At 53.1% G+C, this 15,825-nt stretch overlaps 1 protein-coding gene across 1 annotated transcript; it reads left to right on the top strand.

Moving 5' to 3' along the window:
- Window positions 1–2,183: 2,183 nt before the first annotated feature.
- Window positions 2,184–14,001, top strand: eno3 (enolase 3, (beta, muscle)). Its single transcript, XM_036131109.1, has 14 exons — window positions 2,184–2,296; window positions 6,106–6,195; window positions 6,272–6,367; window positions 6,444–6,502; window positions 7,239–7,308; window positions 7,400–7,533; window positions 7,963–8,079; window positions 8,170–8,275; window positions 8,360–8,557; window positions 10,589–10,665; window positions 10,745–10,869; window positions 13,441–13,549; window positions 13,627–13,685; window positions 13,756–14,001. Exons 2-14 carry the CDS (start codon window positions 6,111–6,113, stop codon window positions 13,823–13,825), a joined length of 1,305 nt encoding a protein of 434 aa, XP_035987002.1. The 5' UTR covers window positions 2,184–2,296; window positions 6,106–6,110; the 3' UTR covers window positions 13,826–14,001.
- Window positions 14,002–15,825: the final 1,824 nt, after the last annotated feature.

The following is a 15,825-nucleotide window of genomic DNA, read 5'->3' as shown; positions in this document are numbered from 1 at the left end:
AGTACTTCATCCTGCAGCAGTACTACAGAGTACTTCACCCTGCAGCAGTACTTCAGAGTACTTCATCCTGCAGCAGTACTTCAGAGTACTTAATCCTGCAGCAGTACTTCAGAGTACTTCATCCTGCAGCAGTACTTCAGAGTGATTCATCCCGCAGCAGTACTACAGAGTACTTCATCCTGCAGCAGCATTACAGAGTACTTCATCCTGCAGCAGTACTTCAGAGTGATTCACCCTGTAGCAGTACTTCAGAGTGATTCAGCCTGCAGCAGTACTTCAGAGTACTTCATCCTGCAGCAGTACTTCAGAGTACTTCATCCTGCAGCAGTACTTCAGAGTACTTCATCCTGCAGCAGTACTTCAGAGTACTTCATCCTGCAGCAGTACTACAGAGTACTTCACCCTGCAGCAGTACTACAGAGTACTTCACCCTGCAGCAGTACTTCAGAGTGATTCACCCTGTAGCAGTACTTCAGAGTACTTCACCCTGCAGCAGTACTACAGAGTACTTCACCCTGCAGCAGTACTTCAGAGTACTTCAGCCTGCAGCAGTACTTCAGAGTACTTCATCCTGCAGCAGTACTTCAGAGTACTACAGCCTGCAGCAGTACTTCAGAGTACTTCATCCTGCAGCAGTACTTCAGAGTACTTCATCCTGCAGCAGTACTTCAGAGTACTTCATCCTGCAGCAGTACTACAGAGTACTTCACCCTGCAGCAGTACTACAGAGTACTTCACCCTGCAGCAGTACTTCAGAGTACTTCACCCTGCAGCAGTACTACAGAGTACTTCACCCTGCAGCAGTACTTCAGAGTACTTCACCCTGCAGCAGTACTACAGAGTACTTCACCCTGCAGCAGTACTTCAGAGTACTTCAGCCTGCAGCAGTACTTCAGAGTACTTCATCCTGCAGCAGTACTTCAGAGTACTACAGCCTGCAGCAGTACTTCAGAGTACTTCATCCTGCAGCAGTACTTCAGAGTACTTCATCCTGCAGCAGTACTACAGAGTACTTCACCCTGCAGCAGTACTACAGAGTACTTCACCCTGCAGCAGTACTTCAGAGTGATTCAGCCTGCAGCAGTACTACAGAGTACTTCACCCTGCAGCAGTACTTCAGAGTACTTCAGCCTGCAGCAGTACTTCAGAGTACTTCATCCTGCAGCAGTACTTCAGAGTACTTCATCCTGCAGCAGTACTACAGAGTACTTCACCCTGCAGCAGTACTACAGAGTACTTCACCCTGCAGCAGTACTTCAGAGTGATTCACCCTGTAGCAGTACTTCAGAGTACTTCACCCTGCAGCAGTACTACAGAGTACTTCATCCTGCAGCAGTACTACAGAGTACTTCACCCTGCAGCAGTACTTCAGAGTACTTCAGCCTGCAGCAGTACTTCAGAGTACTACAGCAGCAGATATATTTATGGCCTGCAGCACCAAAGGTGAGGCTAAAGGGTAAAATGTGAGGCAAGGCGTCTCGGGGTTTCTGCCCTTTGCAGCGAATGCTGATCCAGGTTCAGGTTTCTCCTCCACATGAACTTTAACCTTCTCTCACATTTAGGGACCGTCAGCAAAGTTCAGCTTCAGAACCACAGTGAGGAAAATGGGTCAGAGCACAGCTTAACAGAACCGGGCCCAAACACGCTGATTAAGGTTCTGCCCTCCACCAACGTCCCTGGAGACGCTCTGACACTTTGATCTGCCTCTAGAACCCAGGAAGTCTGCCAAGACGGTCCTGAACCAGAACCAGAACCAGAACCAGAGAGACGGTCCTGAACCAGAACCAGAACCAGAGAACCGGTCCTAACCAGAACCAGAACCAGAGAACCGGTCCTAACCAGAACCAGAACCATGGTCCAGAACCAGAACCAGAACCAGAGAGACGGTCCTAACCAGAACCAGAACCAGAGAACCGGTCCTGAACCAGAACCAGAGACGTCCTCCTGTTTTAGCCTTTTCGTCTCTGCTGCTCCTGCCACTGTCAGACGCTCCCTGCCCCTCCTTCCTGCCCCCTCTCCCTCCCCCTCCCCCTCCCTCCCTCTCTCTCTCCCTCCCTCCCCCTCCCTCCCCCTCCCCCTCTCCCTCCCCCTCCCCCTCCCTCCCTCTCTCTCTCCCTCCCTCCCCCTCCCCCTCCCTCCCCCTCCCCCTCCCCCTCCCTCTCCCTCTCCCCCCCCCTCCCCCTCCCTCCCCCTGCACAGCAGGGCTATAAAGGCCGGCGCAGACGGCGACAGACACTTTCCACGTCAGTCACCGGCCAGAGACGACCCCTCCTCTCTTCCCAGAGCTTCTCTCCAGGTGAGTCCCCTCAGGACACTCATTTAGACGTGAAGTCAGCCAGAGAGCTGCTTCCTGGTTGGTCCCGGCTCACGCTGCCGCCGACCACGCCGCCTGCCGGCATGCTTTTATTTTGGAGGAGAACTTATTTAACGCCACATGCAGTTAGGGGACGTTTGGTTTCCTGGTAGCTTTGGAGCAGAAGGTGACCGAGGTTTGACTGTGAGCGCGCTGAAGGTCACAGAGCTGAAGTCTGGCAGACAGCAGGAGGAGCTCAGAGTCCACAGATCCACCCACCGAGTCACAGAACACTCACTCAGACCCACACTGCCCCCCCCCAGGAGGCTGGAGGGGGGATCATCTGTGGCTCAGAGTCCACAGATCCACCCACCACAGAACACTCACTCAGACCCACACTGCCCCCCCCAGGAGGCTGGAGGGGCCACGGAGCAGATAACCCCCAGGGAGAAGGTTCTGACCAGATCATGGTCCAAACACCTTCTTCTGCCTGCAGGTTGATACTTAATAAGCTCAGCAGGACCGGGTCCGTCCGCTAGAACCTGTGATCTTCACACCCAGAACGGTGAACCTGCCCGCAGGTTCTGGTGTGTTCGGTTCTACTAGGACTCACTGACCGTTACTCAGGTTCTGGTGTGTTCGGTTCTACTAGGACTCACTGACCGTTACTCAGGTTCTGGTGTGTTCGGTTCTATTAGGACTCACTGACAGTTACTCAGGTTCTGGTGTGTTCGGTTCTATTAGGACTCACTGACCGTTACGCAGGTTCTGGTGTGTTCGGTTCTATTAGGACTCACTGACCATGACGCAGGTTCTGGTGTGTTCGGTTCTATTAGGACTCACTGACCGTTACGCAGGTTCTGGTGTGTTCGGTTCTATTAGGACTCACTGACCGTTACGCAGGTTCTGGTGTGTTCGGTTCTATTAGGACTCACTGACAGTTACTCAGGTTCTGGTGTGTTCGGTTCTATTAGGACTCACTGACCGTTACTCAGGTTCTGGTGTGTTCGGTTCTATTAGGACTCACTGACCGTTACGCAGGTTCTGGTGTGTTCGGTTCTATTAGGACTCACTGACCGTTACGCAGGTTCTGGTGTGTTCGGTTCTATTAGGACTCACTGACCGTGACGCAGGTTCTGGTGTGCTCGGTTCTATTAGGACTCACTGACAGTTACTCAGGTTCTGGTGTGTTCGGTTCTATTAGGACTCACTGACAGTTACTCAGGTTCTGGTGTGTTCGGTTCTATTAGGAGTCACTGACAGTTACTCAGGTTCTGGTGTGTTCGGTTCTATTAGGACTCACTGACAGTTACGCAGGTTCTGGTGTGTTGGGTTCTATTAGGACTCACTGACCGTTACGCAGGTTCTGGTGTGTTCTGTTCTATTAGGACTCACTGACCGTTACTCAGGTTCTGGTGTGTTCGGTTCTATTAGGACTCACTGACAGTTACGCAGGTTCTGGTGTGTTCGGTTCTATTAGGAGTCACTGACCGTTACTCAGGTTCTGGTGGTGCTCATGGTCCGGTGGACACCAGCGAGAACTTCCCCTGGAGCTCCTGGGAACCCATTCTTTACCACGGCTTCACTGTGATGTGGAGAACCTGAGGAAAGGTGCAGAACCGGAGCTCTGCAGCACCTCCAGGCGTAGGCAGAACCTCCTCCATCTGACTGAGAGGAGATACTTCAGTCGGACGTTGAACTTTAGGAACTTTTAGGGGCAAAAGAAATCAATGGAGGTCAAAGTAAAGTCCCATTAAAGATGGAAGGGCAGGAGAGGGAGGAAGGGGGGTGCTGCAGGGGGGGGGGGGGTACAGGGGGGGTGCAGGGGGGGGGGTGCAGGGGGGGATCATCTGTGGCTTCAAGTGCTCTTTAGCCCAGCTGTTGTTCTGCAGAAATAACCCCCCCCCCCCACCACTACTACCAGTGTTGATGAGGTGATGGTGGGGGGGGGTTAAAGCTCCTCTCATGGGGGTCCCTCGTACTTCAGTAGTACAGCAGGTCCCTCGTACTTCAGTAGTACTGCAGGTCCCTCGTACTTCAGTAGTACTGCAGGTCCCTCGTACTTCAGTAGTACTGCAGGTCCCTCGTACTTCAGTAGTACAGCAGGTCCCTCGTACTTCAGTAGTACTGCAGGTCCCTCGTACTTCAGTAGTACAGCAGGTCCCTCGTACTTCAGTAGTAATGCAGGTCCCTCGTACTTCAGTAGTACAGCAGGTCCCTCGTACTTCAGTAGTACAGCAGGTCCCTCGTACTTCAGTAGTACTGCAGGTCCCTCGTACTTCAGTAGTACAGCAGGTCCCTCGTACTTCAGTAGTACAGCAGGTCCCTCGTACTGCAGTAGTAATGCAGGTCCCTCGTACTTCAGTAGTACAGCAGGTCCCTCGTACTTCAGTAGTACAGCAGGTCCCTCGTACTGCAGTAGTACTGCAGGTCCCTCGTACTTCAGTAGTACAGCAGGTCCCTCGTACTTCAGTAGTACTGCATGTCCCTCGTACTTCAGTAGTACTGCAGGTCCCTCGTACTTCAGTAGTACTGCAGGTCCCTCGTACTTCAGTAGTACAGCAGGTCCCTCGTACTTCAGTAGTACAGCAGGTCCCTCGTACTTCAGTAGTACTGCAGGTCCCTCGTACTTCAGTAGTACAGCAGGTCCCTCGTACTTCAGTAGTACAGCAGGTCCCTCGTACTGCAGTAGTACTGCAGGTCCCTCGTACTTCAGTAGTACAGCAGGTCCCTCGTACTTCAGTAGTACTGCAGGTCCCTCGTACTTCAGTAGTACTGCAGGTCCCTCGTACTTCAGTAGTACAGCAGGTCCCTCGTACTGCAGTAGTACTGCAGGTCCCTCGTACTTCAGTAGTACAGCAGGTCCCTCGTACTTCAGTAGTACTGCAGGTCCCTCGTACTTCAGTAGTACTGCAGGTCCCTCGTACTTCAGTAGTACTGCAGGTCCCTCGTACTTCAGTAGTACTGCAGGTCCCTCGTACTTCAGTAGTACTGCAGGTCCCTCGTACTGTAGTAGTACTGCAGGTCCAGACTACGGCCACTGAAAGGTAGTACTCTGAAGTACGTGTGAGCTGCTATCAGCCCTCAGATGCCTTCAAAGGTCAGACGTGGACCTTCTAGCCTGACCTCCTCAGAAAGGTCCAGGAAAAGGTCAGAGCTCCTCCTGCTGCAGTATAAAAATAACCCCCGCCCCCCCCTCCCCCCCTCCTCCTCCCCCTCCGCCGGCACGCCGCTCACCCTCCTGTCAGCTGTCGGCTGCTCTGATTGGCCGGTTGGCGGGGTGGGCCGGGCTTCCTGCTGCATGGAGCCGCTGTGGAGAAGTCATGGCGTCCAGCAGGATTTCTGCTGCAGGTTTGATTCCCGCACCGACACACATCTGACCCTTGGGCCTCTGCCCAAGGGTCAGATGTGTGTCCTCAATGCTAAAGGACCGGTCCGTCTGGCTGAGACGAGAAAAAAGACCAATGGTTGTCTCTAACTTTACTGCTGATCGTCCAACCACAGCAGGGACAGGGCCCTTTGAGTCAAAGCCACCTAGTGGACATATCTAAATGTCCTCTAGGTGGGACACAAGGTCCAGCTATGTTCAGGTAGTCCGGGGTTAGGGTCCACATGTGTTCCCCACTCCTCAGGAGAGGACGCCTAGCCAGTCTGTGTGTCCTGGGCAGGATTCAGTTTCAGCTCTGAGCCGGTTAATTCCTCAGGGAGCAGAGCAACAAGCTCCTGCTGGATTAAACCGGATCAGTGTGTGAACGCCTCAGACAGCTGCATATACACTTCTGTTCTACCACTGTGTCCTCTCGTGTCCTCAGTCAGGATGTCCATCACCAAGATTCACGCTCGTGAGATTCTGGACTCCAGAGGAAACCCCACCGTGGAGGTGGACCTGTGGACGGCCAAAGGTGAGTAGCAGCAGCTTCCTCGACGAGTCTCAGGTGTTCCTTAGGGTCACGGAACTAAAGTCCACGCCTGTCTCAGGTCTTTTCAGGGCTGCTGTCCCCAGCGGTGCGTCCACCGGAGTCCACGAGGCCCTGGAGCTCCGTGATGGAGACAAGAGCCGTTACCTGGGCAAAGGTAGGAAGACACCTGCATGGACAGGTGAGGCTGAAAAGTGCCTCCCAAACAGCTGCTAACACCTGAGTGTCTGCAGGTACCCAGAAGGCTGTGGACCACGTCAACAAGGAGATCGCCCCCAAGCTGATTGAGAAGGTATCTGTTCATTCTCCCTCTTCAAATGGTTCTGGAAGGGTTCTGGTACTGTGGAACCCACGGTACCAACCTGTCCGTCTACCTGCCCTTCCTGTTGTCTCTTTACCTGTCTGTCCCCATGTCTCCTCTCATCTGTCCACCTGTCTGTCTACCTGTTGGTCCTCACTTCTACCTGCCTGTCTGTCTACCTGTCCTTCCTGACTTCTTTTTACCTGTCTGTTGCCATGTCTACCTACCCATCTTCATGTCTACTTATCTGTCTGTCCTCATGTCTGTCCACCTATTGGTTCCTCACTTCTACCTGCCTGTCCGTCTACCTGTCCTTCCTGTTGTCTCTTTACCTGTCTGTTGCCATGTCTACCTACCCATCTTCATGTCTACTTATCTGTCTGTCCTCATGTCTGTCCACCTATTGGTTCCTCACTTCTACCTGCCTGTCTGTCTACCTGTCCTTCCTGATGTCTTTTTACCTGTCTGTTGCCATGTCTCCTCTCATCTGTCCACCTGTCTGTCTACCTGTTGGTTCCTCACTTCTACCTGCCTGTCTGTCTACCTGTCCTTCCTGACTTCTTTTTACCTGTCTGTTGCCATGTCTACCTACCCATCTTCATGTCTGCCTACCTGTCTGTCCCCATGTCTCCTCTCATCTCTCCACCTGTCTGTCTACCTGTCCTTCCTGACGTCTGTCTACCTGTCTGTGCCCATGTCTTCTCACATCTGTCCACCTGTCTTCCAGAAAATCAGCGTTGTTGAGCAGGAAAAGATTGACAAGTTCATGCTGGAGTTGGATGGCACAGAGAACAAATGTGAGGACCAGTCAGCCGGTCTGTTCTACCTGTCTGTTCTACCTGTGTCTGTCCCCATCTGTCTCTCACCTGTGAGTCCATGTCTCTGCAGCTAAGTTTGGAGCTAATGCCATCCTGGGCGTGTCCCTGGCTGTCTGTAAGGCGGGAGCCGCAGAGAAGGGAGTCCCACTCTACCGCCACATCGCCGACCTCGCAGGACACAAGGACGTCATTCTTCCCGTACCTGTGAGTGGGAGGGGCCTCTGGTGAGGGGGCGGGGCTTCTGCAGAACGGAGGGGTTGAATGTGAGTGGGAGGAGCTTCTGGTGAGTGGGCGGAGCTTCTGTAGAAGGGAGGGGTTGAATGTGAGTGGGGAGGGGCCTTTAATGAGGGGCGGGGCTTCTGCAGAAGGGAGGGGTTAAATGTGAGGGGCGGGGCTTCTGGTGAGGGGGCGGAGCATCTGCAGAAGGGAGGAGTTAAATATGAGTGGGAGGAGCTTCTGGTGAGGGGGCGGAGCTTCTGCAGAAAGGAGGGGTTAAATGTGAGTGGGAGGAGCTTCTGGTGAGGGGCGGGGCTTCTGCAGAAGGGAGGGGTTGAATCATAAGGTCTTGTCTTACTGGACAGCAGTGTCTCTGTCCTGTAGTTGTGGTTATCTACATGTCCTCTTTGTCTTCAGGCCTTTAACGTGATCAACGGTGGGAGTCACGCTGGAAACAAACTGGCCATGCAGGAGTTCATGATTCTGCCTGTTGGAGCTTCAAACTTCCATGAGGCCATGAGGATCGGAGCAGAGGTACCATGAGCCTCAGCTTACAGCACCCCCCCCCCCCCCTCAGATGCAATCACGTTCTCCAGTGATGTTCTCCTCATTGTGTAAGTTTAGGTCTACCACAACCTGAAGAACGTCATCAAGGCCAAATACGGCAAAGATGCCACCAACGTGGGAGATGAAGGAGGCTTCGCCCCAAACATCCTGGAGAACAACGAGGGTGAGGCTCTGGCGTTCTGGTGGTGTTATTCAGCGGTTATGCTTCTCTACCTCCAGTTGTAACTCAGAGTCTCTGTCTCTGCAGCCCTGGAGCTGCTGAAAACAGCCATCGAGAAGGCCGGCTACCCAGATAAGATCATCATCGGCATGGATGTGGCTGCCTCTGAGTTCTACCGCAACGGCAAGTACGACCTGGACTTCAAGTCCCCCGACGACCCGTCCAGACACATCAGTGGAGAGAAGCTGGGAGACCTGTACCGCAGCTTCATCAAGGGCTACCCAGGTAAAGACACCCAGGACTCATGCAGCTCATTCACACACAGCTACCAGGGAAACCTGTTAAACCCAGACATGCTGTAGCATGATTACACCTGTAGGGGGCAACTTACAATGATTACACCTGCAGGGATCAGCTTAGCTTGATTACACCTGCAGGGGGCAGCTTAGCATTGTTACACCTGTAGGGGGCAGCTTAGCATGATTACACCTGCAGGGGGCAGCTTAGCATGATTACACCTGTAGGGGGCAACTTACAATGATTACACCTGCAGGGATCAGCTTAGCTTGATTACACCTGCAGGGGGCAGCTTAGCATTGTTACACCTGTAGGGGGCAGCTTAGCATGATTACACCTGCAGGGGGCAGCTTAGCATGATTACACCTGCAGGGGGCAGCTTAGCATTGTTACACCTGCAGGGGGCAGCTTAGCATGATTACACCTGCAGGGTGCAGCTTAGCATGATTACACCTGCAGGGGGCAGCTTAGCATGATTACACCTGCAGGGTGCAGCTTAGCATTGTTACACCTGTAGGGGGCAGCTTAGCATGATTACACCTGCAGGGGGCAGCTTAGCATTGTTACACCTGCAGGGGGCAGCTTAGCATGATTACACCAGCAGGGGGCAGCTTAGCATGATTACACCTGCAGGGTGCAGCTTAGCATGATTACACCTGCAGGGGGCAGCTTAGCATGATTACACCTGCAGGGGGCAGCTTAGCATTGTTACACCTGTAGGGGGCAGCTTAGCATGATTACACCTGCAGGGGGCAGCTTAGCATTGTTACACCTGTAGGGGGCAGCTTAGCATGATTACACCTGCAGGGGGCAGCTTAGCATGATTACACCTGCAGGGGGCAGCTTAGCATTGTTACACCTGCAGGGGGCAGTTTAGCATGATTACACCTGCAGGGTGCAGCTTAGCATGATTACACCTGCAGGGTGCAGCTTAGCATGATTACACCTGCAGGGGGCAGCTTAGCATGATTACACCTGCAGGGGGCAGTTTAGCATGATTACACCTGCAGGGGGCAGTTTAGCATGATTACATCTGCAGGGGGCAGCTTAGCATGATTACACCTGCAGGGGGCAGTTTAGCATGATTACACCTGCAGGGGGCAGCTTAGCATGATTACACCTGCAGGGGGCAGCTTAGCATTGTTACACCTGTAGGGGGCAGCTTAGCATGATTACACCTGCAGGGTGCAGCTTAGCATGATTACACCTGCAGGGTGCAGCTTAGCATGATTACACCTGTAGGGGGCAGCTTAGCATGATTACACCTGCAGGGGGCAGCTTAGCATGATTACACCTGCAGGGGGCAGCTTAGCATTGTTACACCTGTAGGGGGCAGCTTAGCATGATTACACCTGCAGGGGGCAGCTTAGCATGATTACACCTGCAGGGGGCAGCTTAGCATTGTTACACCTGTAGGGGGCAGCTTAGCATGATTACACCTGCAGGGTGCAGCTTAGCATGATTACACCTGCAGGGTGCAGCTTAGCATGATTACACCTGTAGGGGGCAGCTTAGCATGATTACACCTGCAGGGTGCAGCTTAGCATGATTACACCTGCAGGGGACAGCTTAGCATGATTACACCTGCAGGGTGCAGCTTAGCATTGTTACACCTGTAGGGGGCAGCTTAGCATGATTACACCTGTAGGATGTAGCTTAGCATTGTTACACCTGTAGGGTGTAGCTTAGCATTGTTACACCTGTAGGGGGCAGCTTAGCATTGTTACACCTGTAGGGTGTAGCTTAGCATTGTTACACCTGTAGGATGTAGCTTAGCATTGTTACACCTGTAGGGTGTAACTTAGCATTGTTACACCTGTAGGATGTAGCTTAGCATTGTTACACCTGTAGGATGTAGCTTAGCATTGTTACACCTGTAGGGTGTAGCTTAGCATTGTTACACCTGTAGGATGTAGCTTAGCATTGTTACACCTGTAGGGTGTAGCTTAGCATTGTTACACCTGTAGGGTGTAGCTTAGCAGGCCTTGTGAAACTCATGATCTCTGTGTCTTACTCCAGTCCAGTCCATCGAGGATCCCTTTGACCAGGATGACTGGGAACAGTGGGCTAAGTTCACCTCTTCTGTAGACATCCAGGTGAGACGGGGACGGAGAGGTGTCTCCTGTTTCCTACACGGTTAGCCTGACTGAACCGTGTCTGTCTCCACCCAATCAGATTGTAGGAGACGACCTGACAGTGACCAATCCTAAGAGGATCCAACAGGCAGTGGAGAAGAAGGCCTGCAATTGTCTTCTGCTCAAAGTCAACCAGATCGGCTCTGTCACCGAGTCCATCCAGGCGTAAGAGCACCTGTCTGTCTGAATACCTGTCTATCTGAATACCTGTCTGTCTGAGCACCTGTCTGTCTGAACTCCTGTCTGTCTGGACATCTATCTGAACACCTGTCTGTCTGGACACCTATCTGAACACCTCCCTGTCTGAACACCTGCCTGTCTGAATACCTGTCTGTCTGAACATCTGTCTGTCTGAATACCTGTCTGTCTGAACACCTGTCTGTCTGAATACCTGTCTGTCTGAACACCTGTCTGTCTGTACACCTATCTGAACACCTGTCTGTCTGGACACCTGCCTGTCTGAACACCTGCCTGTCTGAATACCTGTCTGTCTGGACACCTGCCTGTCTGGACACCTGTCTGGACACCTATCTGAACACCTGTCTGTCTGAACACCTGTCTGTCTGAACACCTGTCTGTCTGGACACCTGCCTGTCTGAACACCTGTTTGTCTGAACACCTGTCTGTCTGGACACCTGTCTGAACACCTGTCTGTCTGGACACCTGTCTGTCTGGACACCTGTTTGTCTGGACACCTGCCTGTCTGGACACCTGTATGTCTGAATACATGTCTGTCTAGACACCTGTTTGTCTGAACACCTGCCTGTCTGGACACCTGTCTGTCTGAACACCTGCCTGTCTGAACACCTGCCTGTCTGAACACCTGTCTGTCTGAACACCTGCCTGTCTGAACACCTGCCTGTCTGAACACCTGTCTATCTGAACACCTGCCTGTCTGAACACCTGTCTGTCTGAACACCTGCCTGTCTGAACACCTGTCTATCTGAACACCTACCTGTCTGAACACCTGTCCGTCTGAACTTCCTGTCTGTCTGGACACCTGTCTGTCTGAACACCTGTCTGTCTGAACACCTGCCTGTCTGAACACCTGTCTGTCTGAACACCTACCTGTCTGAACACCTGTCTATCTGAACACCTGCCTGTCTGAACACCTGTCTATCTGAACACCTGCCTGTCTGAACACCTGTCTATCTGAACACCTGCCTGTCTGAACACCTGCCTGTCTGAACACCTGTCTATCTGAACACTTGCCTGTCTGAACACCTGTCTGTCTGAACACCTGCCTGTCTGAACACCTGTCTGTCTGAACACCTGCCTGTCTGAACACCTGCCTGTCTGAACACCTGTCTGTCTGAACACCTGCCTGTCTGAACACCTGCCTGTCTGAACACCTGTCTATCTGAACACTTGCCTGTCTGAACACCTGTCTGTCTGAACACCTGCCTGTCTGAACACCTGCCTGTCTGAACACCTGCCTGTCTGAACACCTGTCTGTCTGAACACCTGCCTGTCTGAACACCTGTCTATCTGAACACCTGTCTATCTGAACACCTGCCTGTCTGAACACCTGTCTATCTGAACACCTGCCTGTCTGAACACCTGTCTGTCTGAACACCTGTCTGTCTGAACACCTGCCTGTCTGAACACCTGTCTGTCTGAACACCTGCCTGTCTGAACACCTGCCTGTCTGAACACCTGTCTATCTGAACACCTGCCTGTCTGAACACCTGTCTATCTGAACACCTGCCTGTCTGAACACCTGCCTGTCTGAACACCTGTCTGTCTGAACACCTGCCTGTCTGAACACCTGTCTATCTGAACACCTGTCTGTCTGAACACCTGCCTGTCTGAACACCTGTCTGTCTGAACACCTGCCTGTCTGAACACCTGTCTGTCTGAACACCTGCCTGTCTGAACACCTGTCTATCTGAACACCTGTCTATCTGAACACCTGCCTGTCTGAACACCTGTCTATCTGAACACCTGCCTGTCTGAACACCTGTCTATCTGAACACCTACCTGTCTGAACACCTGCCTGTCTGAACACCTGCCTGTCTGAACACCTGTCTATCTGAACACCTGCCTGTCTGAACACCTGCCTGTCTGAACACCTGTCTGTCTGAACACCTACCTGTCTGAACACCTGTCTGTCTGGACACCTGTTTGTCTGAACACCTGTCTGTCTGAACACCTGCCTGTCTGAACACCTGTCTGTCTGAACACCTACCTGTCTGAACACCTGTCTATCTGAACACCTGCCTGTCTGAACACCTGTCTGTCTGAACACCTGCCTGTCTGAACACCTGTCTGTCTGGACACCTGTTTGTCTGAACACCTGCCTGTCTGAACACCTGTCTATCTGAACACCTGCCTGCCTGAACACCTGTCTGTCTGAACACCTGCCTGTCTGAACACCTGTCCGTCTGAACACCTGCCTGTCTGAACACCTGTCTGTCTGGACACCTGCCTGTCTGAACACCTGTTTGTCTGAACACCTACCTGTCTGAACACCTGTCTATCTGAACACCTACCTGTCTGAACACCTGTCTATCTGAACACCTACCTGTCTGAACACCTGCCTGTCTGAACACCTGCCTGTCTGAACACCTGTCTATCTGGACACCTGCCTGTCTGAACACCTGTTTGTCTGAACACCTACCTGTCTGAACACCTGTCTATCTGAACACCTACCTGTCTGAACACCTGTCTATCTGAACACCTGTGTATCTGAACACCTGTCCGTCTGAACTTCCTGTCCTGTCCACCTGTGGGCAGGTGTAAGCTGGCTCAGAGCAGTGGTTGGGGTGTGATGGTCAGCCACCGTTCTGGAGAGACTGAGGACACCTTCATCTCTGACCTGGTGGTTGGACTGTGCACTGGACAGGTACGTTGGGCCACAGGTAGATCATTCCAGAACCACCTGCCTCGTCTCCTCCTAATGAGGTTGCCTCCGTCTCTCAGATTAAGACCGGCGCCCCCTGCAGGTCAGAGCGTCTGGCCAAATACAACCAGCTGATGAGGTGAGCCTGCGTCCTGCAGCAGACGTTGTTCCTCAGAGCAGGAGCCAAACTAACCTTCTGCCTCCTGCAGGATCGAGGAGGAGCTGGGAGACAAGGCCAAGTTCGCCGGCAAAGACTTCCGCCACCCAAAGATCAACTGAGACCCGCCTTACCTGCTGCCACCGTGGCCTCTGACTGACACCGGCGGTCCCTGAAGACCCCCCCCCCCCCCGCAGGGGGGAAGTCACGGGGTTCTGGCTCCACCCTGCCGGCTGTTATTCCATAACCAATGTTTTCTATAAAAGTAAAGAGAAACAAATAAAAGCATTTGTCCTGAGTCATGCTTCAGTTGTTGGTGTTAACGGAGCGTCTCACAAAGTCATAAAGTCCAGACCCGGTTCTAATTTCAGCCTGAAAGTGAATCTCAGACGCACCGGGGGGGGGGGGGGGGGGGTCTGTTGTTCATGTCCTGTTGTTCAGTGACGTCAATGCTGATTGGCTGAGGAGTTTGGGCTGCAGGCAGCATGTTGCCTGGCGATGACCAGCCGGCGTGTCGGGCCTCTGACTGAAACCGGGCCGCCCAGAACCGAGCTGACCCATGGGGGGGGGGGGCTGACGCATTCTGCTCTAAAAGTCCAGAACCTCAGCAGGCTCCTGGACTTCCTGTAAACCCAGCAGAACCCAGCAGAACCCAGCAGAACTGGAACGCAGGTGGTGTCTTCAGACCTGTCCAGTTTAGTGGGACCTGCAGGGACGTCTGTCCCCAGAGACAGGAGACAGGTTAGTCTCCAGCTGTTATGACCTCTGTCTGCCCCGCTGATGGATGGGGGGGGGGTGTTTTATGTGGGCCTGATGACGTCAGAGGCTGGGTTGGGGGCGGGGCTTGGTCTGACGGGGACAAAGACGGCGGGGGGTCATTAAACACCATCCTTCAGACCATGTGAGACGTGTGTAGCCCCGCCCCCTTCCACAGGAAATACTTCCTGACAGCAGCATGGTCCCCGTGGCGACGGTTCAGGAGAAGGTCAGGGGTCACGGAGCAGCAGAGAGGAACAGTGCCTGGCTTTGCAGGGAGGCGTCTGGTTCTTCATCCTGATCTTCAGGGCGTCTCAGGGACCTGCAGGCCTGCAGAGCTCGTAGGAACACGACCACCAGAACCAGGTGAACATCTAATGGAGCCTTCAGGGACCTTCCTGGAGATCCTGGAAGCTCTGCAGGGCGTTTCAGTCGCTTCAGGCCTAAAAAGACGTTCCTCCCTGGAATCTGGAACCATCTGAGTTACCTCTGCAGCTCTCAGTGAAGCAATGGAGAACATCTCCAGGAAGTCCCCAAAGGAAGACTTTAGACCTGCTGAGAACTTCCTTCAAAGCCTGAGGTCCTTATGGTGAGGGGTTTCAGCTGGACCTTCTGATGCCTTGTCTCCATGTCTTCTACATTTCTCACCATGAAGCTTGAGCTGGAAGTCCTCAGAGGTCTCCAGGATCTTCCTTCAGACAGGATCTCCATTAAGTTCTCCATCTGGACGACGTTTCTCTGCACTGACTTCAGCGTTGAGGCTCCATGTAGACCTGCACAGAAGTCAGATGTTCTGGGTTCAGACCAAGCAAGGTTCTCAAACTGCTCTGACAGAACAGGACATCAGGCGGGCCAGAAGACCAGAGAGACAACATGAAGGTACCTTTGGTTTGAGACGCTGGTCCTGACTCTGGACGTGTCCTTGGAGAACTCACCAGGTCTAATGTCAAGAGGAGGTCAGAACCGGTTGGTCCATCTTCTCCAGTCCAGAACCAAGGAAGCCCGCTCTATGGGGGCGAGCAGGAACCTCCTGAAGAACCGTTTCATCCCTCAGGAGAACTCATGAGAACATCTCACCTGGATGTCCCCTCTGAGAAGTCCTCCAGAGACGAGAAGCCTGTTCCAGGAGGGAGAGGCCCGCAGAATCACACCGCCTCCACCAGTCAGGGGAACCCACGGAACCCAGAGAACCTGAAGACACAGAACCAGCAGAACCAGCAGACTCAGAACCAGCAGATAGAGAACCAGCAGACACAGAACCTGCAGAACCAGCAGATAGAGAACCAGCAGATACAGAACCAGCAGAACCAGCAGACAGAGAACCTGAAGACACAGAACCAGCAGACAGAGAACCTGCAGAACCAGC

Source organism: Fundulus heteroclitus, unplaced genomic scaffold (genome assembly GCF_011125445.2).
Source record: "Fundulus heteroclitus isolate FHET01 unplaced genomic scaffold, MU-UCD_Fhet_4.1 scaffold_41, whole genome shotgun sequence".
NCBI lineage: Eukaryota > Metazoa > Chordata > Actinopteri > Cyprinodontiformes > Fundulidae > Fundulus > Fundulus heteroclitus.
The sequence above is the reverse complement of the archived record's forward strand: the minus strand, read 5'-3'. Positions and strand labels throughout refer to the sequence as shown.